This window comes from Rhinolophus sinicus, linkage group LG03, assembly GCF_036562045.2.
Source record: "Rhinolophus sinicus isolate RSC01 linkage group LG03, ASM3656204v1, whole genome shotgun sequence".
Classification (NCBI taxonomy): Eukaryota; Metazoa; Chordata; class Mammalia; order Chiroptera; family Rhinolophidae; genus Rhinolophus; species Rhinolophus sinicus.
The window spans coordinates 4,520,448-4,541,060 of record NC_133753.1 but is presented as its reverse complement, the minus strand read 5'-3'; the positions used below and the strand labels follow the sequence as shown (position 1 = coordinate 4,541,060).

At 54.7% G+C, this 20,613-nt stretch overlaps 2 protein-coding genes across 7 annotated transcripts in view; one reads left to right on the top strand and one right to left on the bottom strand.

The window, feature by feature from the left end:
• The window catches only part of EVL (Enah/Vasp-like), a 141,460-nt gene extending 140,545 nt beyond the window's left edge, over positions 1–915 (top strand). For all 6 annotated transcript variants that reach the window (XM_074326938.1, XM_019751597.2, XM_019751595.2 and 3 more), the window contains one exon: positions 427–915. In XM_074326938.1, coding sequence (XP_074183039.1) covers positions 427–464 — 38 coding nt within the window. In that variant the 3' untranslated portion in view covers positions 465–915. The remainder of the gene's footprint in view (positions 1–426) is intronic.
• On the bottom strand, positions 678–13,751 carry DEGS2 (delta 4-desaturase, sphingolipid 2). Its single transcript, XM_019751599.2, has 3 exons — positions 13,387–13,751; positions 4,580–5,322; positions 678–2,902 (listed from the first exon to the last, which is right to left on the bottom strand). The coding sequence occupies exons 1-3, from the start codon at positions 13,466–13,468 to the stop codon at positions 2,756–2,758; spliced, it is 972 nt and encodes a 323-aa protein (XP_019607158.1). The 5' UTR covers positions 13,469–13,751; the 3' UTR covers positions 678–2,755.
• Between the last annotated feature and the right edge of the window lie 6,862 nt (positions 13,752–20,613).

Here is a 20,613-nt window from a genome sequence, read left to right as displayed (position 1 = left end):
GGACAGGAGGAAGCTGGGAGACAAGCAAGAGAAGGCCCTGGCCCTCCCTGGTGGGGGACAAGCTCAGGCCAGGAAGTCGTGGAGGCATCTATCTTGCTCAAGGCCGGGCACTTCCACCTGCCACCGTCGGGAGGGGCCCCCAGGTCCTCCAGGCAGGACTGGATGGCCACCAGCCCAGGGCTTGGGGGGCTCCAGCCCTTCCCCAGCTCCGCGTCTGCGCAGGTCACAACCTCCCCTCAGCTCGTCCTCTAGCGGGGAGGAGCAGCTCCACGCTCGGGACTGAGACGCACGGGGCTTGGCTGTCACCCCAAATCTGTGCCTCTGAGCTTTGGGAGCCTGGGTGGGGCTCTTGGGAGGCAGGGTGGGCAGGCAGCAGGAGGGCGCCCGCGGAGGCCCTGAGTCTGCCTCTCCTATGCTGTCCCACAGCCATCAGGCAGGAGCTGAGTGGGGTCAGCACCTCCTAATGCCCTCAGCCCTGCCGCCACCTGAGATGCAGGCCTACGACGGCGGGGACAGTGAGGAGCCAGCCGGCCCGGCCTCCAGCACACGCCAGCGCGCTGAAGCGGAGACGTGCTGCACTGAAAGTCTTAGCCTGAGATAAAATACTAAAATGAGGAAAAAGTTCAATTCCTGGATTTTTTTAGATTCTACCTGACACAGAACACCAGGTCTACTCGCCTTTTTTTGTATTTTATATTTGCCTATTTAAGTGTACATTTCTTTTGGTTTATAGAGAAGACACCCCAAATCATGCGCTTCATTAGATGGTTCCCCAGTCTTCTCCTGGGTGACGCTGTCAGCACCTTGGCTGGCAGGGGGGCTGTCCATGCAGCTCCTTCCCCAGTGTCCTGGTGGTGAGGGTCTGTCACGCACCGCGGTGTCTGTCCACGTGGTAATAAACGCTTCCTGTCCACACGCCCGGCTCCCGCTCGCTCTCACGCTGGCTCTTGGTCGCTCCTGGCTGGGGGTGCCTTTGGGGGGAAGAGCCCACGACCGCACTGGCCACGAGTCGTAGGAACAAAATGGGGGCCTTGGGTGGGGAGCTGGGCTGAATTTAGATGGGAAGGAGGGGGAGGGGAGCCGGGCAGCTCAGGCACTTCCGGTGGGCTCCAGGGGAGGCCTCAGAAGCAACACCCCCCAGGGAGCGGGAGGTAGGCCTTGAGTGGCCATGGCTGGACATCGAAGGGAGCCCGTGTGTGCTCGGGCCAGCGGGGCCAGGACCGTGTCCTGTCCGACCCGCCCACCGCGCAGATGGACACCACATGGGCTCGGTTGGCGGTGCAGAAATGGAAGACAGGCTTTGCCTTCCACTCCGCCCTCATCTCCACCTGCGTCTTCCACAGAGGAGCACGGGTCCTCACCCCCATGGCAGCAGGGACGCCCAAATGCCCACCTGAGGCACTTGCCAGCCCTTCTCAGACCAGGCAAGTTCCCCATCATCACCAGGGAGGGTCTCTCTGCCTCGGCCAGTGCTTCTCCTGGGCCAGGAGCAGGGCCCAGCCAGTGGCCCAGCAGGCAAGCAGATCCATTGACCTTCCCGCGGCCACCACAGTGTGCCCAGCCCCTGGCCCCGCCATCCTCTGGGACACAGAAGGGGGGGATGAGGCAGGGCCAGTCTGGCTGATGACAAGGACTTTTCTGGCCAGCTCTGGACATACTGGAGCTCGCTGAGTGTCCCCAGCAGCCCTCAGGCCATTCGGTCAGCTGAGCTGAGCTGGCTGGCGTTTTACCTGCTCTCCAGCTGCTGTCTGCCTCCGGAGGTCAGGAACCCTGCAGTCTCAGGGCCTGCGGGCAGGGGCGCCAAGGGGCTGGTAGAACGATGCCGCCCCAGGTCTCAGCTGTGCCATCAGCCCCACCACAGTCAGGACAGAGTCGTGTCCCCCTTTACAGAGACACCAAGGACACCAGCCTGCCTCCCACGGAGCGCTAGTTCACTCAGGCACACCTGTCTGTCCAACCACTGTGTCTGGCCTGTGGCCCCTGTCCTGTAAGAATCCCAAGTCCCACATCTGAGCTGGTGGGGAGACAGACCCCTCTGGGTCTCAGTGAAAGCTTCCTGCAGGGGTGAGGGCTTATGGTGGAGTAGGAGTGGGGCAGGCCTGGGGCAGGGGGGCCTGGCAGGAGCAGGCGACATGGGCCGAGGGGAGGCGATGTCTATAGCACCCAACCCCCAGGGTGCAGAAGACAGAAGGCTGGTAATGAGGGGCTTTGGGGCCTCATGAGCTGCCTAAGCACCAAAGTGTGGGAGCAACAGGGGTCCCCAAGGGGAAGGAAGCAGGAGGGGCATAACCTTGGGGCCCACATCTGGGGATGGCCGGTGGGGGGTGGCCTCGTTTTCTGAAGCTCAGGCTGCAGCTAAGAGCACCCGCTCGGAAGCACATCCCTGGGTGTGAAAACAACACTACTTTAAGGCATGGGAACATCAGAGAAATCCGCTCCGTGGAGCCTGGTCACATCGTTCAGGCCAGGGCCAGGCCCCGCGAGCCCCAGAAAGGGTGGCCGTGGCCTGTGGTCAGTAGCAAGTGCCCATGCAGACCTGGCTTCTCCAGGCCACAGCCTGTGCCCCGCGACCCCAGGCGTGGTCCTGGGGAGTCTGGGGGACAGCCCAGGTTGCGGGAACCAAATGCAGCCAAACCAGTTCTGGGCACTGGGCTGATGGGGGGACGGTGACAAGCAGCTCTGCAGCAGGTGGGTGGGGCAGGGTGAGGCCTGGCAGCCAGCCGGCAAAGGCACAGCAGGGTCCGGCGGGTCAGGCTCACAGGCGGTCCTCTGCCAGCTTGCACACCCGCTTCACCCTGGCATAGGGCCCCAAGGAGTCCTCGAACACAAAATCCCAGAGCACCTTGACCCACGAGTGGTGCTGTGGCAGATGGTCATAGTATTCGGGCGCAATCTTCCGCACCTGTGGGGAGGAGGCCAGTGAGAGGCTGCGCCTGGTACAGACGGCCGCTGCTGTACACAGCACACGCACCACCCTGTCACCTCCCAGCGTGCCGCATCCAGCGCAGCTGGCTCTTAGCCCAGGGCACCAAGTGTCTGAGCCCCCGGCCCCAAGTTTCAAATGTGTCCTCCCCTCCCCCGAGCCCACACCAAGTTTCCGAGGCAGGAACCCGAGGTGGGTCAGGGTCTTCCCCTCAAGCACCTGACTTGAGTTCTGTGGGGCCATGGTCATGTCCCTGTTGCTCCCCAATCTGCCAACCCCTCTGGCCTCGGCCCCCACACCACCACCCTCCTCCCAGCTGCAGTGCGTGTCATTTCCCAAATGCCTGTCTTGCACCCCTCCCCCCTCCAGCCCTGCACCTCACACCTTCAGCCCACCTCCTCCAGGAAGTGCCCCCATGTCCTCAGCACCTATGCGGACACCACCACCTCCCCTGCCTGCCAGGTGCAAGGGAGTCCCTCCCTCCCCCCATGGAGGCCACCGGTGCTCAGGGCCTGCTTTGTAGCTGAAAGTGGGGCTCGGACAGGGGCACCTGCACGGTTACAAGCAGGGAGCTGTTCACTTTGCTCAGAAGTAAATGCACTTCTGTGACCTACTAGGGTCCAGGTTCTGGCTCTGCCACTTCTTGAGGCAGGCAACTCCCCCTCTCTGAGCCTCTCTGCCTTCTCGTCTGTGAAATGGGGGTGATGTGTAATAAGGGCACCTGCCGTGTTGGCTGTGGCGAGGCTTATCTGACAGAGCAGGACCTCAGTACCTTCTGCAGGAGGGGAAGGGAGGTGAGGAGAGGAGAGGGACTGAGAGGGAAGAGAGGTGAAGAGGAGGGTCTGCACAGCCAGGGCTGGACACACAGGCTGCTGGACTCGTCTCACAGGCCAGACACAGCTGCATAACCAGACCAGTGCTCACACATAACCACATGCACAAACGCTTGTACACAGCACACTCCTAGGCGTGCACACACACGAGACCACTGCTGCCTCCAGTGCCCTGTGCCTTGGGGCACCTCAGCTCTTTCTAACCCACAACTGACTGACCGGGACTTCTCTTATCCCCCACCTCCTCCTTCAGAAATTCTGCATCCCCAGGTCTCCTGAGACGGAGGCCCCAGCCCTGGAGGCTCCTGCTCTGCACCAGTGCCAGCCAAGCCCCTTGGGTCACAAGGGGCAGAGCCCACCCTGTCCTCTCTGTGCCATGTGGTGGGCCCCTGAAAAGTCACAGGGCAGGGATGGGGTCAGAAGCCAGGAAGCGGAAGTGGCTCACATGCACTGTCTCTACTGCTGCCCCATGTCACAGAAGAGGAAGCCAAGGCACAGAGAGGGCAAGTGGCTTGCCCAAGGATGCACAGCCAGTACATGTCATAGCTGGGCTCCAACTGCTTTTCATTAAACCAAGGGGCCCAAACCTTGAGCTCCTGCCCTCTCTGAACTCGCCTTTCTCCAGACAGGCAGTGGCCTGTACTGGATGGATGGCCTTTCCCTGTGCCCTGGGGATCACAACTGACAACGCGGCCACCAGTGGTCAGCACCAGAGGGAAAAGAGGCCAGGGGTGGCCCCAGCCCACCCCCCCCCCCACGCCTCCTCACTTCCTTGGGCGCCGTGCACCCCTCCCCCGCCGCAGCCCTGCCCGCGGCCACCTACCAGGGGCAAGTTGCAGCCCGGGATGCTGGGGAAGTCGTGGTGCTCCATGTGGTAGCCCACGTTGAAGGTGATCCAGTTGAGGGGCCCATAGTAGGAGTAGGTCTCGTGGCCCTTGAGGAACATATAGTGCTCAGCCACGAAGTGGCCGGAGATGGGGTGAAGGCCCAGGCCCAGCAGGGAGCTGGCCAGCAGATAGATCACGGGCTTGAGCCCCCAGAGGGCGAAGATGGCCGCGTCGGCCCCCAGCTGCACCAGGGCGTTGATCACCTCCATGCGGGTCAGGGCCTTGGGGTTCACGCAGAGTGGCCGCAGCGAGTAGAAGAGGGGCTGCAGCACCAGCCAGAGCAGCTTGCGGGCCGGCGTGCAGAAGAGCCAGCCCTCGAGGCGCGTGGGCACGTCCACGTCCAGCCCGTCGCCGCCCAGGTAGCGGTGGTGGTCAACGTGGTACTTCTTGAAGGAGGCGGCGTAGGGCACGCCCACCGGCAGGTTGGCGAAGATGGCGAACCAGCGGTTGTGGGCGGCGCGGCCCGTGCCGAAGGCGGCGTTGTGAGAGATGTCGTGGATGGCCAGCGTCAGCGAGTGGTTGACGCAGCCGCCGAAGGCGTAGGCCCAGAAGAGCAGCCAGCGCCACGCCAGCCCCCGCACCAGCCAGCAGGCCAGCAGCTGTGCCAGCACCAGCCCCAGCACCGTCCACTTGAGATGAGGGTCCGGCCGCATCAGGGCCTTGATGGCCGGGTACTTGGCTGCAGGTGGGACCAGGAGAGAACATGGTGAGGGGGGCCTCGCCACCAGGGCCTCCATCTGCGTGCTCGCCCTCGCTCCCCCTCGTTTCCTGCTTTCATTCCTTTTGTCCTGCCATCTTCCCTCTGGCCCTCCTTCCACCATCCATTAAGCCCCCAGGCAGTGACACAGGGATAAATTCGCCCCACAAGCATCATTCTGAGACCTGGCCGAGCTGAGCTGTAGGAGTGCGGAGGCAAGCGACCAAGCTCCCCACAACCTAGGGGGCTCTGGGGAGACTTCTCAGAGTGGGAGGTCTTTGCCATTAGCCTAAATGAAGAACAGGTGTTCCCACTGGTCACAAATGTAATGCCAGAAATCAAAGCAGCTGCCTGGCCTTGCCCAGGTGAAGCAGGCACGTCACTATAGCAGAGAGTGGCAGACAAGGTGGACTGGACACCCACGCGTATCAGGAACCTGGGGGGGGGGGAGGGCACCAGGACAGGGGAATGTGGAGGGTTCTGGCTGGGTCTCAAGCGTTTCAGTTCTTAAACAAGATCTGAAGGAAATGTGATAAAATATTGAATGTGTTTATTTTGGGTGGTGGATGTTTGTTATAATATTTTTTGTACATTTCTATATTTTGTTTTACAGAAGAGGATAAAACAATGAGAGTGAGTTGGCTAAGCAGACCAGGGCCTTCCCAGCCAAGGAGCAGCCAGACCCTGCGGGGACGAGGGAAGGGGTGGGGAGAGTGCCCTCAGTCGAGACAGCTGTGCCCTCTAGAAACCTCCCAGCTGTGTGGCAGGAGGGAGCCAGCAGGGCTGGTGGGGAAGCTGGTGCTTCCTCCAGGGGCAAGGAGGGAGGGAGGGGGCTGGGTCATCAGACGCTAAGGGTGACAGAGGCTGTCCGGGTCTGGACAGCCTCAGGCTGGCCTGTGAAAGAGGCTCCTCGGCACCGCTACGGAGGCTGGGTCCCACTCAGTCAGCCAGGCCAAGGCCGAGTCGTGCACAGCTCTTTCCTGAGTGACCTGGGAAGTCACTTTCCCTTGTGCCCAGTCAAGGATGTGACAGCTTGGCCCAAGGCCCCCATAGCCAGCCCAAAGGACCAGCCATGTCCCATTTACAGATGAGACTGGGTCTCCCCGTGATGCCGGGGCTCAGGCAGCACCTGAGAGCATCTCCCCAGCCTCCATCCTGAGAGCATGCGCCTGGCTTGGGGACACCAGCCTTCAAGGTACAGTTACATCTCTCCAGTGACTAAAGATAAAAGAGGGTGTCCGCTGTAGCACTCTTTCTGTCAAAGCCACCCAGCAATGGAACAGGCTGCTTCAGAAGTGGTGAGCTGCCTATCCCTGGAGGTATGCAAAGAGAAACACAACATGGGCAAAGGGATTCTGCCCCAGTCAGAGGGGAGACTCGGGCTCAAAATCCTTCTGCCCAAGCTGCGGTGCCACAGCCTCAGTCTCAGGGTCGGTCTTGATCTTGCTGTGTGGCCATGAGTTCATTTCCACCCTCTCTGGACCTTGGGGTCCCAGTGTGAGGTGGCAAAGGCTGATGTGCCTCTCAGTATTTCTGTCCCCTCTGAATGGCAGGACAGCCCTCGTGTGCTGGGAGCGGCTGGGGGGAGTCGGGGTTCCCACATCCTGGAACTGCAGGTCACCTCTGTCCAAGAAGCCAACAGAATGCATCTGGCGGCACACCAGCACTTCCACCCAGCCTTCACCTCACCTGACAGCCAAGCTGTCTGGGCTCCATCCAAGTGAGCAGTGACCCCATACAGGCTCAGAACAGACTACAAGTGGCCAGTGGGTCTGAACCCCACAGCAGCAGGCATGGGCGGGCAGAGCCGGGACTCCCTGCCCCCACGCCCACGCACCAGCCTCCTTCCGCCAACAGGCAGGGGCCACCTGGGGTCCAGCTCTCTCTGCCTGCAGCCGGCCACGGACAGCAGCCAGTCAGATCTTCAAGCATGGTGGTCACGATGCAAGCAAGCGAGAGGGAGCAAGCCAAGCGCCAAGTAATAAACCACAAGTGGTAAAGCAGGGCCTCACGCAGCCAGCCACAGGGGGCCACAGCGGTCCCTGGGGGGCTGGGGGGCGCAGCATGCAGAGTGGGTTCAGAGGTGGTGAGCTGTGGATGGATGAGGGTCTAGAATCCAGCATATGTGAAGATCTCAACAACAAAAGGCAAACAACCCAATTTAAAAATGGGCAGAGGACTTGAATAGACACTTCTGCTCCCAGCCGCTGACCTTCCACCAGCCCCTGCAGACTGGCTGACCATGAAGTCAATTGCCCTGGTCTCCCAGAGGCAGTGGGGGCTTCCTACCCCTTCCACCCTAGACCCTTCCCTGCACCAGGCCTGGCACCATCTAGGACTGGACACTCCTAGCAGCCCCCCAAAGGCCATCGCATGCCAATCCTGCTGGCTGGGAGTGGGGGAGGGGGCCCTTGTCATGGCCTTCTGTCATCTCAGTGCCCCCAGGTCTCAAACATTCCATCTCATACGTCAGCTCCTGCTGAGCTGCCGTGTGTGGGGCACCAGGAGACCAGCGTTGGTTCCTACCCTCACCTGTAGTACCCACAGTAACTTGACCTGCGACAACCCCTCCTCCTAACACAAGCACCCAAATCCCTCCTAATCCCCTGCTTCCTCAAGGGCTTCTGTGCGCACTGGGCCTGAGCTGGGCAAGCCGCCTTCCCACAATCAGTCTCTAGCCCCCAACCCCGCCCTGCCTTTTCAGTTTGGGAGCCAAAAGGCAAGCTTAACCCTGCTGATTGGTACTGGCAGACCTGGTTCGACATAGGAAATGTGGAAAGTGGCCCCAAGTTCTTCAGGAGTCACTGTTCTTTGCCTTCCCACCTGCCTCTCGCTAAACCTGCTTTTTGTTCATTGACAAATATTTGCTGAAGGTCTATGGCAGCCAGGCCCCAGATCACAGAGATGGGAGGGGTTCCTGGGCTTGCGGGGGTGCCACACGTGCAGGGGCCAGACGGTGTATCCCAGCTAGAACGTGTCAAGAGAAGGACACCACACACAGTTTCCTGATTTTTGGATATAGGAAAGTGGGGGTTGGGCTAAGGAGTGGTCAGATGGGATCTTTTCCAGGTGACGGAAATACTCTAAAATGGATTATGTAAATCTAAAAATCACTGGACTGTGCCTTTCAAATGAGTGGATTTTATGGTATGTAAATCATACCTCATAAAAGCTGGTACAAATTAAAGAAAAGGAAGGCCAGGTGGGAGACACGGCACACCCATCAATATGGAGGCTGGAAGGGGACACGTGAGCTGGCACCTGCCATGCGTCATGTGTCAGGACCTGAGGACAGACTGGAACACAGGCTCAGGCCGCACAGGCTGGGTTAGTGCTGCCCCCACCCCCAACCCACTGGGTAACTGTGAGCAAGTGGCAACTTCCCAGGGCCCCGCTGTGCACAAAACGTGTAAATGTCTATAAAGGTAGAAAAGGGGAAAGAAAAAAGCATTCAGGTGGAAAAACAAAGGACAGACCAGGGAAGGTTGCCTGTGGGGCAAAGGCCCATAAGCCATGTATACAAAACTCACAAATCAAGAAAAAGGACAACTCTGATGGAAAAGGACCCAAGGGCACAAGTAGAAAATTCACAAAAGAAAGCAGGGAAATCAAAGAACTCAGCCCACTAATCAGCTTAAAGGAGACCTAAAAGGTCTCTAAAAGGGGACATCTCCCAACTGTCCGGGTGACCAGGGTAACACCACACGCAAAGGGCTGGAGTGGCCAGTCCGGCCCTGCTGGAGGAAAAGTGGCCCAGGGACGTTCCTGCCAGACCTGGGCTGGAGCTGCGGACGTGCCTGTTGCCTCACGCTTCACTCAGCCTCTCCAGGAAGCAGAGCTGTGTTGGGCCCTGAGGGAACTGCTGCGGTGCAGGTGAGCCTGGCCCTGCCCTCCAGGAAGCTCAGAGGTGAGTGGGGGAGTCAGACAAAGCAATCACCCCACAAATCAAGGCAGAATGACAAGTGGGGCAAAGGCCTCCAGGTAAAAGTGCCCGGCCCCCTGCGGAGGATCGGCAGGGAGGAGGCAGGAGGGCGGAGCTTAGGAGAGGAGGGAGGTGGTGTGGCCATCACGTCACACCCAGGCCAGCCGGCAAGCACCCAGGGTGCTCCTTCCTCTCTTCCCAATTCTGTGCTCAGAGGTGATGTATGTGAGTCGCTTTAATTGTCCATGATGGAACTATTTACAGATCAGGCTTTATGTTACCTCCAGAGGCTCAATTGTTTAACGTTTACCAGCATGCAGTGTGTGTGTGTGTGTGTGTTGTTAGAGTGTGTTTCTGGGGAAGGACATTCAGGCTGAGACCTGAAGGATGCATAGGAGTTTGGTAGATGAAGACTTAGGAGGAAAGAATTCAAGCAGAGAGAACAGCATTTGCAAAATCCATGAAGTAGGAAATGGGCAGGTGGGGTACATTCCACAAAGTGGCTGGAGAGCAGAAATTAAGAAGAAAGGGCAGGGGCCAGAACCTGGGCGTGCCCCATAAGCCAAGGCAGAGATGGGGGTTTTAGCAAGGGAGGCCCTTGTAGGATTTGAGCAGGGAGAACATAATCAAGTCAAACAGAGTCCAGGAGGAACCCCTCAGCAATCACCTGCTGTCTGTGCTGCTGTGAGCCTGAGCACCCAGGACCCCTCTCCCCACCCCACCAACTTAGGGTCTCAGCCCTCCTTCCTTTTCTCGGAGAGCTGCATCTCTCTGCCCTTATCACGCCCATCCGAGTCCCCTGCCTGCTATCCAACCACAGGACTCACAGCTCTGTCCAGTGATAAGCCGGCTTAAGGGGAGGTCGTGCTACTCAGGGCAGGAGGGGAGAGAGGCAGCCCTCTTTCTTCTGTGGGATCTCCGAGCCAGGTGAACACAGGCCTGGCACTACCTGCAGCCTACCTGGTGGGGGACCCCACACCAACTGCTGCAGGAACGAGGGGCTCAGAGAGAATGCCCTGTAGCCCGCCTGCTGTCTCCCTGGAGCCGCATCTCTGTGGCTGGGTGAGAAGGGTCCACAAATTCCTTAGAGAGCGTCAGCCAGTTCTCTTCTGGATTTTACCGCTTGCCACTGAGAGAGCCCCAGCCAGGCCCTTTCCTAAGCAAATAATCCAACCATTGCCAAGAGTCTTACTTCCTTGTTTTCCTTTGATTATTTGATTTTTTATTTTTTACTATGTGTGTGCCCTGTTTTCATAAGAACAGAAACAAACAAACAGAAAAATCATAAAGGTATTTGTTTATGAAAAGACAAATCCAAAGCCTGCTTCTTATTCCGTGGCCACACCTGGCTCAGACTCTCGTCTCAATGAGACCAGACTTGCTGACTCTGTTCCTGCCCTCACAGTACAAGGAGCTTCAGTCCTGGCCCGGGAGACATGGCTCTTAGGGGCTGCAAGGGGACCCCCTTTTCTTAGGCACTGTTTGCTGGGGAGCATGTCCCCGTCCAGGCAGGAGCGGCAGATGGACTTTGGTCCTGCCCGAAGAACTCAGCCAGTCCTGTGCAAGGACTTTCTGGTCCTGACTCAGATTAGGATCTTTATTGAGCATCCACTGGCCCCCAGCAGCTTGGCATGGGCACAGGAGCACCTGGGTGGGGCACAGCACATCCTCAGGCAGGAATCCCATGAATACCAGCCTGGCCTCTGTGGCCTCCAAGCTAAGCGGCCCTAGGCAAGTCACCTCCCCTCTCTGAACCCCATTCTGCTGCCTCTTTTTGTAAAGCGATGCTGGTGGGCAGTTACACCAAGGATTTTTCTTGAGCTAGGAACGCACAGGTGTCAGGAAAGCCGAGATGGAAAGGCATTCCCTGTCCTTGGAGAGAACATGGGCCTGTCTGCTGGAGGTAATGGTTATCATACCTTCACTGAGCCTGGGCAAACACTTCGCACTCCCTCATTTAATCTGCACAACATCGCCATAAGGAAAGTACTACTATTAACCCTTTTTAACTCAACCAAGCCTGTTGCCCCAGGGTCACATGGCTAATGAGTGAATGTTGATGCTCTTGCCAGGAGATCAGCTCCAGAGCCAAGTCCTAGACCCCTGCCAGCCTGCCCCAGAGAGATAAGGACCGGATGGGCTGGAGCTACAGAGGAGAACCCCAGAGGAGTGCCCTCACCCAGCCAGGGCCCACGAAGGAAGCCAGGGGGGCTTCCTGTAGGAGGTAGAACTGAGCAAGAGCCAACCTGGCAGAGCAAGGAGGAAGGACATTCAGGTGGGGGAACAGCCTGTGCAAATGCCAGGGAGGGAGGGAGAATGGCACATTCCAAGTTCATTAGCTCAAAACTGGATGCATGAGAAGGAATCCACAGCACCCAGTGGAAACAGGAATGAGCAAGGCTCCCTGGGGACTCAGGCCTTGAGAATTTGTGTGGTCCCCACCATGGCTCAAGTCATGTGGCTTCTCTCTTTAGAGAGATCCTTCTCCATGTCCTGGAGTGCTGGGTACCACGCTAGGCACCTTCCCATCCAAGATCTCCTTTCATCCTCATACCCACTCTGCCAGACAAAAATGACTATGTCCATTTTGCAGATTGGGAAAGTGAGGCTCCAGCCCAGAGTGTCTGGATCCTGCCAGGCAGCTCTGTGGGCTACGATATGTCTCCCAGACTTCTCCACCTGGGGCCAGGTGCCCAGTAAGTCAGGAAAGGGGCAGGTGGGAGACAGCTAGGGGAAGGAAAGGAAATGCAGCCCTCCCACTGAGAGCAGCCAAGACACCTGCCCTCTGGTGGGAGGGAGGACCAGATGATCACCAAGACCCTCCCAGACACCCCCAGCAAATTCACAGGTGTGGGGGAGGATGCTGCCACTGGTGAGACCACAAATAATGTGGTCACCGCACAGAAGAAAACCGCGAAAGTCACAAACCCCCCAGATGTCTCCAGCCCCAGCCCCCAGCTACAGGGGGAGTACAATCACGCACTAACTACTCAATGCAGCTGGTGTTGGAAAGGTTGAAAAGTTTTAAGATGTGTATTTCCAGTCTTGGGATGGGGCAGGGACAAAGGGAAAACTCTGAAGAAAAAGCCAATCAATTCGAATGCACTAAAAAGAAGTTTCCGTGATAGCAAAGGACACATTGTAAAGGAGAAGTTCCTTGCAACATAGAAGACAAAGGATTAAAAGCTTTTATACAAAGTTCTAACAATCAACAAGCAAAAGACCAACCCAAGAGAAAAAAAGAAATTGAATGGCCAATTAAGTATTGTGATCAATCATGGAATAAATGTAAATTAAACCCATAATGAATGAGCGTTGCCTCTGTCAATCTGATTGCCAAGATGAAAAGCTTTGTCAACCCCCGTGTAGGCGAGGGTGTGGGGAAGCTGCCACCGGTTCTGGGAGGCTGGAGTACGTCTACCCTGTTGGAAGCCACCCTGCGGGAAGCCACCTGGCGATTTGGTGGTGTCTAGTAAAAGCTGTTTCGGAGGTGTGAGCCCTTTATCCTGCAATCCTGGGCCCGGACGAAGTCGCTGGCATGAACCATGGTCATGCTCAGGACGGGTGACCGTGTGGCTAAAAATGACCTCGCGGGGTACTAAATGACACGGAAGGGCGGCTACCGTGCATTAAGCTGTAAGATACAGGGCAGATGGGCGGGATTCTTTGGTACAACCTTTGCTTTTTACAAGTTGTATCTCTGGTTCCGAGTTTGCTTCCTTCGAGGCGCCCATTCTCTCTACACTGGGTTTGGGGTGGGCTTGGCGGCCTCTGGGAAGTCGCGGAACCTAGGAGCTCCGCCCGGGTGCCAGCGGAAGGCAGGCGGCCGCCGAGCTGCCTTCGCGAGCCGGGGCGACGCATCCCGCACGCAGACGGTCTCCCGAGACCGACCCCTGCGCCGCCGCGTCCCCGAGCTCTGGTGTCACCCACCTTCCCGCCCCGGACCGAGCTGCTGAGATGCGCTGCCCAGCGCACGGGTCCGGGCTCGGGTCCTCGGGTCCTGGATCCCGAGAGGGAGGCAGAGACGCAGGGGAGTTCGGCCCGAGGTGGGGGAACCCTCGGGGACCCCGGGCCAGAAACGCTGGGGTAGGGGAGTGCCCGCTGGGCATTGGGCCCGCGCTCACCGAGCATCTCCTTGCGGCGCTGCGTGTGCGGCTGGTCGGTGTAGACCCACTCAAAGTCGCTGCGGCCTGCGCTGTTGCCCATGGTGAGGCTGGCGAGCGCGGCACGGAGTGCGGGGCTGGGCTCGGCTCCGCTCCACCTGTCGTCTGGCCCGCCGCGCGGGAAAGGTTGGGGCCCCGGGGCGGGGACTCCGGAGGCGGGGCCAGGTGCGCCCCGGGACTGCCAGGCCAGGGGCGGTGCCACCTCAGGTCGGGCGGAGGCAGCGGGGCACCCGCCGGCCAGGCCTCGCGGGGGTGGGTGGGTGCTGCGGCTCTCGGAGCCTCAGCTACCTCTGCGGGAAAATGGGACACCATCGCGCGCGACACTCGAAGCCTCCCGGCCACCGGGTTGTGCAGGGACGCTCGGGTGCGCTCACCAACCCTCCCCGTCTGGCCGCCCGAAGTGAGTCGTCTCCTGTCACCGAGGCCCCACCGCGGCTGAGGGCCAGTTTTCCCCGCGACCAGACCCCCTCGCGCTCCTGCTGCCGCACCGACGAGCCGGTGGTAGGGTCCACGGGGTGGGGGTGGGGGGGAATAGAGAACAATGGATGCGACAGTAGCAGTAAACAGAATGTTCAGGAAAGGTTTGCTACAGCAATTCTCCCTCTACCCGCGTCTTTCAACGTAATAACGCTGAGGGCAGATGATGTGTCTGTGACAAGCTCATGGTGGTGTCAGCCCCACCCCTGCCTTCCGGGAAATCCAGGGACACAGGCACGTAAGAGGCCTATTATGACTCAGGGTGATGCGTGCCATGATGCAGGTAGGAGTACCTAGGGTCCAGTGGAGGGGACTTTTGTATTGGGCCTTGAAGGATGAATAGGAGTTCAAAACAGCTAGCAAAGGGGGTGCGCACTGGTGGCAGGAGAAATATGAATGAAGAATTCAGGCGTTTAGGGAGTGGCCGCACAGGGCTCCTCATTTTTACCTTCTCAGGGATTTCTCTCACTCCTTTGGAGGGGGTGCCTGGTGTACTTCAGGACCAGAGCCCGGCCTGTGCTGGAAGCTTCTTGAGTAGCACGCTGGCCTGGCAGCCAGAAAACTACAAGGCAGGCTGGTAATAATGGTGAGCTTCTCTCCAATCTCCTGGAAGTCCATGGTCCAGGGCTGTGGCACACTCAGCAGGCCTCCCTCAGCCCAGGGCAAAGGCGATACTGGCATGAGCTGGGGGAAAAACAAAACAAAAAACTGTGCATGGGCATCCTGTGACAGCCAGCCACCTGCCCCTGAGTCAGGTGTGGGAAAGAGGGTGGACACAGAGGTTGGATCCCTCGTCCCACAGGAAGACCCTCAGAGCCCAGCATTGCCACTAGCCTTGGAGCACCCAGCCCTGCCTGCACATCTCCAAAGCAGAGAACTCACTGCTCCCCAGGGCAATCTGCTCTGTTCCCAGCCAGAGGGACTTTACAGATAGGGAAACCGAGGCTCAGAACTGAAGAGCGCCTTGTCTAAGATGCACAGGAATGGGCAGCAAAGCAGGACAGCCCTGCGTTGCCGCTGGGACATGACCACGCCCGCCAGCTCCCTCTGCCCCAGGAAAAGGCTCAGAAAACTTCACTCACACTGCTACCCCAGGACTCAGCCTGTCCAGAAGAAACCAGCCCAATGCCTTCCTTTTACAGAGGAGGAAACTGAAGCCTAAGAGGAGACGACTGAAGAACACACCACAGGGAGACCTGAGAGTGGAATAAAAGGTCAAGACACATGACTCCCAAGTGACCCCCAAATCCCTGAGGTCAGCCTGGGCCACAGAAACTCAGCTTCAAGGTGGTGAACTTGCCTGGAGCACCTGGAGCACGTGCAATAACACCCCTCCCCCCATCCCAGCAATGAAAGAAAATATATATTGGTTTATAGGGGATGTCCTCAGTGGGATACCTGACCAGAAAGGGGACATCAGGTGAAAACCAAGGGCATCTGAATAAAGTATGGACTTTAGTTAATAATAGTATGCCAACATTAGCTCATTAATTGTAACAAATGCACCGTGCTATTATAAGGCAGTAAAACAAAAGGAACTGCGTGTGGAGGCTATGTGAACTCTACATACTAGCCTCACAATTTTTCTGTAAATCATGAAGTGCATTTTAAAAATCAAGTTTGTTTTTTAAAAGCTATAATATATGAGTGTGTGTATAAAACTAGTCGTTAAACCCCTCCCACCAAAGCGGACTCCAGTGGCTGGGAACTGAGGGGACCCTCGCAAGGTGAGCAGCTCCTCCACATCCTTCCACACCCCCATTTCCCCTGGGCGGGTGGGGGGTTCGCTGACTCTCAGGGGGTTCGGTCAGAGGCTCTGGTGTGAGGAGCTGGGGACGTCACCCCCAGACGTCCTAACTGTAGTGTTCGCTGCCCCAGCGGAAAGTGCTCTTTCTGCCCCAGGTTTGCAGAAAACGAGCCAGAAGGCGTCCCGTACAGCCCCTCCCACCCCTGCCTGCAGCCCGCGGAATGGGACCGCCTGTGACCCAGTCAGCCCACCTGGAGGGAGGTCTTGCTCTGGAAGAAGGAAGAGCTTCCCACCGGGAAAACAGCCATTGCAGAAGCAGGGGGGCTGAGGGCTGAGAACAGCCTCTCCCAAGAGACGCAAAAGGCTGTTTCATCCATAAGGTGAATAAATACATAAAGCAAAGATGGACACAAATTGCTTGTTTTAAAAAACACAAAATAACCCTCTATTGCAATGGAAGCACATGAGAGAAAGGAGACAAGGAGGACAGGATCCCACATTTGTCCCATGAGATTTCTAGGACAGAGAATGACGGACAGGCGACATTTATCCCTATGCTGCCTTGTTTTCTTCATAGAAGTCGTCTCTCACTGAAATTATAATTTAATTATATGTAACTATGATTACCTTTATCTGAGATAAATTTGCATAGCATGAATTTATTTACTTGTTGATTGTCCCCTCCTCTAGAGGGTCTTGTTCTCTAGAGGTCACGCCTGGTACCCCAACACCTAGATCGGTTTCTGGCCAGGGAGATACCCCTCATAACAATTTGCTAAATGAAAGAATAAATGAATCTTGTTAAACAAGTAGTGAATGAGGATCCCCCAGATCAGAAGAAAGACGTGAATCTTAGACTGAAAGGCTCAGGGGTGTCACTGAGATTCAAACTCAGTTCAACCACTTCGGAAACTGCAGCAATAGCTCCTAAAACTCCACATAGGTCTACCTGTGGTGCTGGGATTTCGCCCACAGAAATGAAAACAGGTATATCCACCAAAAGATGTGTGCAGGGGTATTCGGGGCAGCTGTAGTGGTCAGCGCCCAATCCTGGAGACAGCCCCAACCTTCAACCACAGGAGACCGGGAGCCACCGCGTGGCACTCCGAGTGCTGCCATGGTGTGCAGCCATCAAAGAAGTGCCAATTACACACCCACCTGGTGTGTTACTTGTGCCTCTCGACCTTCTGTGATTCTGATGCCCTGACATCTTGGGGCATTGCTGGCCGGGCAGAGACTGCGCCTCCCAGAGCTACCCAATTTCTACAGACAGTAAATGCTTAGCCCGGGAGGGAGGCTTACGTACTCAAACTGACCCATCCAGAGCCCACACACAAGACCAAAGAAAAATAAACTCGGAGGATTCATGTTACCAGACTTCAAGCCTCACTACAAGACATGGTGTCATTGGTGTAAGGACACAGATCAATGGGACACAATAGACCCAAATAGTCAGCTGATATTTGACAACAGAGCACGGCAGTTCAGTGGAGGAAGGACAGCCTCTGGAACCACTGGACCTCCGTGTGCAAAATAATGAATGACCCTAGACACAGACTTTACACAAAAACTAACTCGAAATGGACCATAGACTTAAACATAAGTGCAAAACAGCAAAACTTCTTGAAAAATATATAGGAGAAAAATCTACATGACCTTGGGCTTCATGATGAGTTTTTAAATACAACCCTAATAGTACAATCCATGAAAGAGAAAGAGGTATACGAGTAGGTTAATTTTTATTAAAATTTAAAACTTTTGCTCTGTGAAAGACACTGTTAAAAGAATGAAAAGATAAGCCACAGACTGGGAGAAAATATCTGCAAAACATATATCTGATAAAGGACTTGTATTCAAAACATACAGACAAATCTTAAAAGTGAACAGTAAGAAAACAAGTAACCCGGGTCAGCCCGGTGGCTCAGACGGTTAGAGCTCCATGCTCCTAACTCTGAAGGCTGCCGGTTCGATTCCCACATGGGCCAGTGGGCTCTCAACCACAAGGTTGCCAGTTTGATTCCTCGAGTCCCGCAAGGGATAGTGGGCTCTGCCCCCTGCAACTAAGATTGAACACGGCACCTTAAGCTGAGCTGCCGCTGAGCTCACGGATGGCTCAATTAATTGGAGCACGTCCTCTCAACCACAAGGTTGCCGGTTCGACTCCCGCAAGGGATGGTGGGCTGCAACCCCTGCAACTAACATCGGTAACGACCTGGAGCTGAACTGCGCCCTCCACAACTAAGATTGAAAGGACAACAACTTGACTTGGAAAAAGTCCTGAAAGTACACACTGTTCCCCAATAAAGTCCTGTTCCCCTTCCCCAATAAAATCTTTAAAAAAAAAAAAAGAGAGAGACAACCAGTAACCCAGTTAACAAATGGGCAAAAGATCTGTATAGACCCCTCACCACAAAAGACATACAGACGGTAAATAGGATGTGAAAAGATGTTAAACATCCTCTGTCATTAGGGAAATGCAAATTAAACCATGAGATACCACTACACAATTATCAGAATGGCTAGAATCCAGGTCACTGACAACAGCAAATGCTGGTAAGGACGTGAAGCAACAGGAACTCTCATTCATTGCTGGTAGGAATGCAAAATATTACAGTCACTTTGGAAGAGTTTGATGGTTTCTTACAAAACTAGTAGGGTTCCTAAGTGTTTATGTAACTGAATTTAAAATATGTCCACACAAAAACCAGCATGTGACTGTATCGCAGCCTTATTTATAATTACCTAAAACTACCGTGTTTCCCTGAAAATAAGACCTAGCTGGACCATTAACTCTAATGTGTCTTTTGGAGCAAAAATTAATATAAGACCCAGTATTATATTATAACATAATATAATATAATATTGTGTTATATTATATTACATTGTATTATATTATGTCATATGAGACCCGGTCTTATATTACATTAAAATAAGACCGGGTCTTATATTAATTTTTGCTCCAAAAGATGCATTAGAGCTGATGGTCCAGTTAGGTCTTATTTTTGGGGAAACATGGTAAAAGAAACCAACGTGTCAATAGGTGAATGGATAAACTGTGCTACATCCATACAATGGAATATTATTCTGAGATAAAAAGAAAGGAACTCACAAGTAACAAAAAGATATGGATGAATCATAAATACATAGTTACAAGTGAAAGAAACCAGACTGAAAACACTACATACTGTATGATTTCATTTCTATAACATTCTGGGAAAGGCAAAGCTATCAATCGAGACTATAAACAGAACAGAAGTTGCTAGGGTCCTGGGGGGGGGGGGTTAGGGGCTGAAGAGGCAAAACACAAGGGAATTTTGGAGGAAAAAGGAGTGTGTATGAGACTGTAGTAGTGAATGTAAAGCATCAGCATTTGCCAAAACTTGTAGAACTTTCTATCACAGAGTGAACCTCAATGTATACAAAATTAAGAAAGACATGAACATTTAGGAGTCCGGGATCCCAGGGTAGAATGCAGAATGTGACAAAAGAATCTAATTGTATTAGAAATGTATGGAACACTCTCACTGAAGGGCATGGGCGAATAAGTTGCTGGCGGAAGGAACTTCAAAAACGAGTAGAGATTGTAAGGCTAAAGGCCAAAGGACTGCACCCTGTGGGGACACAAGTGAACAATTCTAGAACCACTCTACATGTACATTGGAACTGAAGAGTTAAGTAAATAAATAGCAGATGGTGAGAGCCAGGTGTCTCACTGTTGGAGTGGGAGATTAGAGATAAACAAGGGGCAGAGGCTAGAATGTTCCATGTGGCAATACATTAGGGTTGGGAACATCAACATAAACTTATGTTCACCCTACCATAAAGCGTTACATGCAGAAATAGTTATAGATGTGTGACACAGGGGTTAGTACACGTACATGGATCTCCTTGCTGTGTCAGCTGAGGGCACCCAGAGGCAAGGACATCCCAGTAGCTATGATCACATGTGATTCTGGTTTCAAGTACCCCTCTCCAGTAAAAGGAACCAGGGCTCTTAGAAGAAATGGTAGACTCTAGGGCCGCAGCAAGAAATATAAAGGATGAGCCTGGGGCATCTTGTAGTGTCAGAACGTATGGAAGTGCTTCTCTCTCTCTCTCTCTCTCTCTCTCTCTCTCTCTCTCTCACTCTCTCTCACTCTCTCTCCCCCACCCAGCCCCACCCCCATGGGGGTAAGACAAAGGGACATGGGAGCTAACTGAAAGAGCTCCCAGCGGCCAGAGCTGGAACTATTTGAGCAATAAATAAAATAAATAAAGTAGCATTGGATTCCTTGTCCTAAGTACTAAATAAATACCCACGAGTCCTTCCTGACATAAATGACTAAGTAACTAAATGGACACGATGAGATCACTCTCCTGTGCAGAATTCCCAATAATTTATGTACATACTCGTCCTCGAGGAAACAAAGCACCGCTCCCCACTCAAGTGTGGGCTGTGTAGTAACTTCCTTCCAGAGAGGACAGTACGGAAAGCGGGCAGGGGGGAAAGAGTCACTTTACAGTGGAAAAACCTGATACACACCTCAGCCAGGTGACTAAGGTCAACGTCAACAGTGACAAGTCATGTTAGCAGTATGTACCCTTGATGTGACAAGAATAGTACTTCATCTCTGCGCTCTTCCTCCCCAAACCCATAGCCTGAGTCTAATATGAAAAACATCAGAGAAATCCCAATTGAGGAATGTTGTACAAAATACCTGGCCAGTACTCCTTAAAACTACCAAGGTCATCAAAAACAAGGAAAGTCTGAGAAACTGTCACAGCCAAGAGGCACCTAAGGACACACGGTGGTGACTGAATGTAATGTGGTGTCCAGGATGACATCTTGGAACAGAAAAAGGACCATAGGGGGAAACTGAGGAAATCCGAATAAAGTATAGGTAGTAACAATGTATCAATATTTGTTTGTTAATTGTAACAAAGCTACCATACTCCTGTGAGGAGTTAATAAAAAGGAAACAGGT

Coding starts and splice junctions, on each gene's coding strand:
- DEGS2 (XM_019751599.2), bottom strand. CDS start 13,468: ATGGGCAACAGCGCAGGCCGCAGCGACTTTGAGTGGGTCTACACCGAC. Junction 5,323..13,386: donor GCGCCGCAAGGAGATGCTCG/GTGAGCGCGGGC, acceptor TCCCACCTGCAG/CCAAGTACCCGGCCATCAAG. Junction 2,903..4,579: donor CGGGCTGCAACTTGCCCCTG/GTAGGTGGCCGC, acceptor TCCTCCCCACAG/GTGCGGAAGATTGCGCCCGA.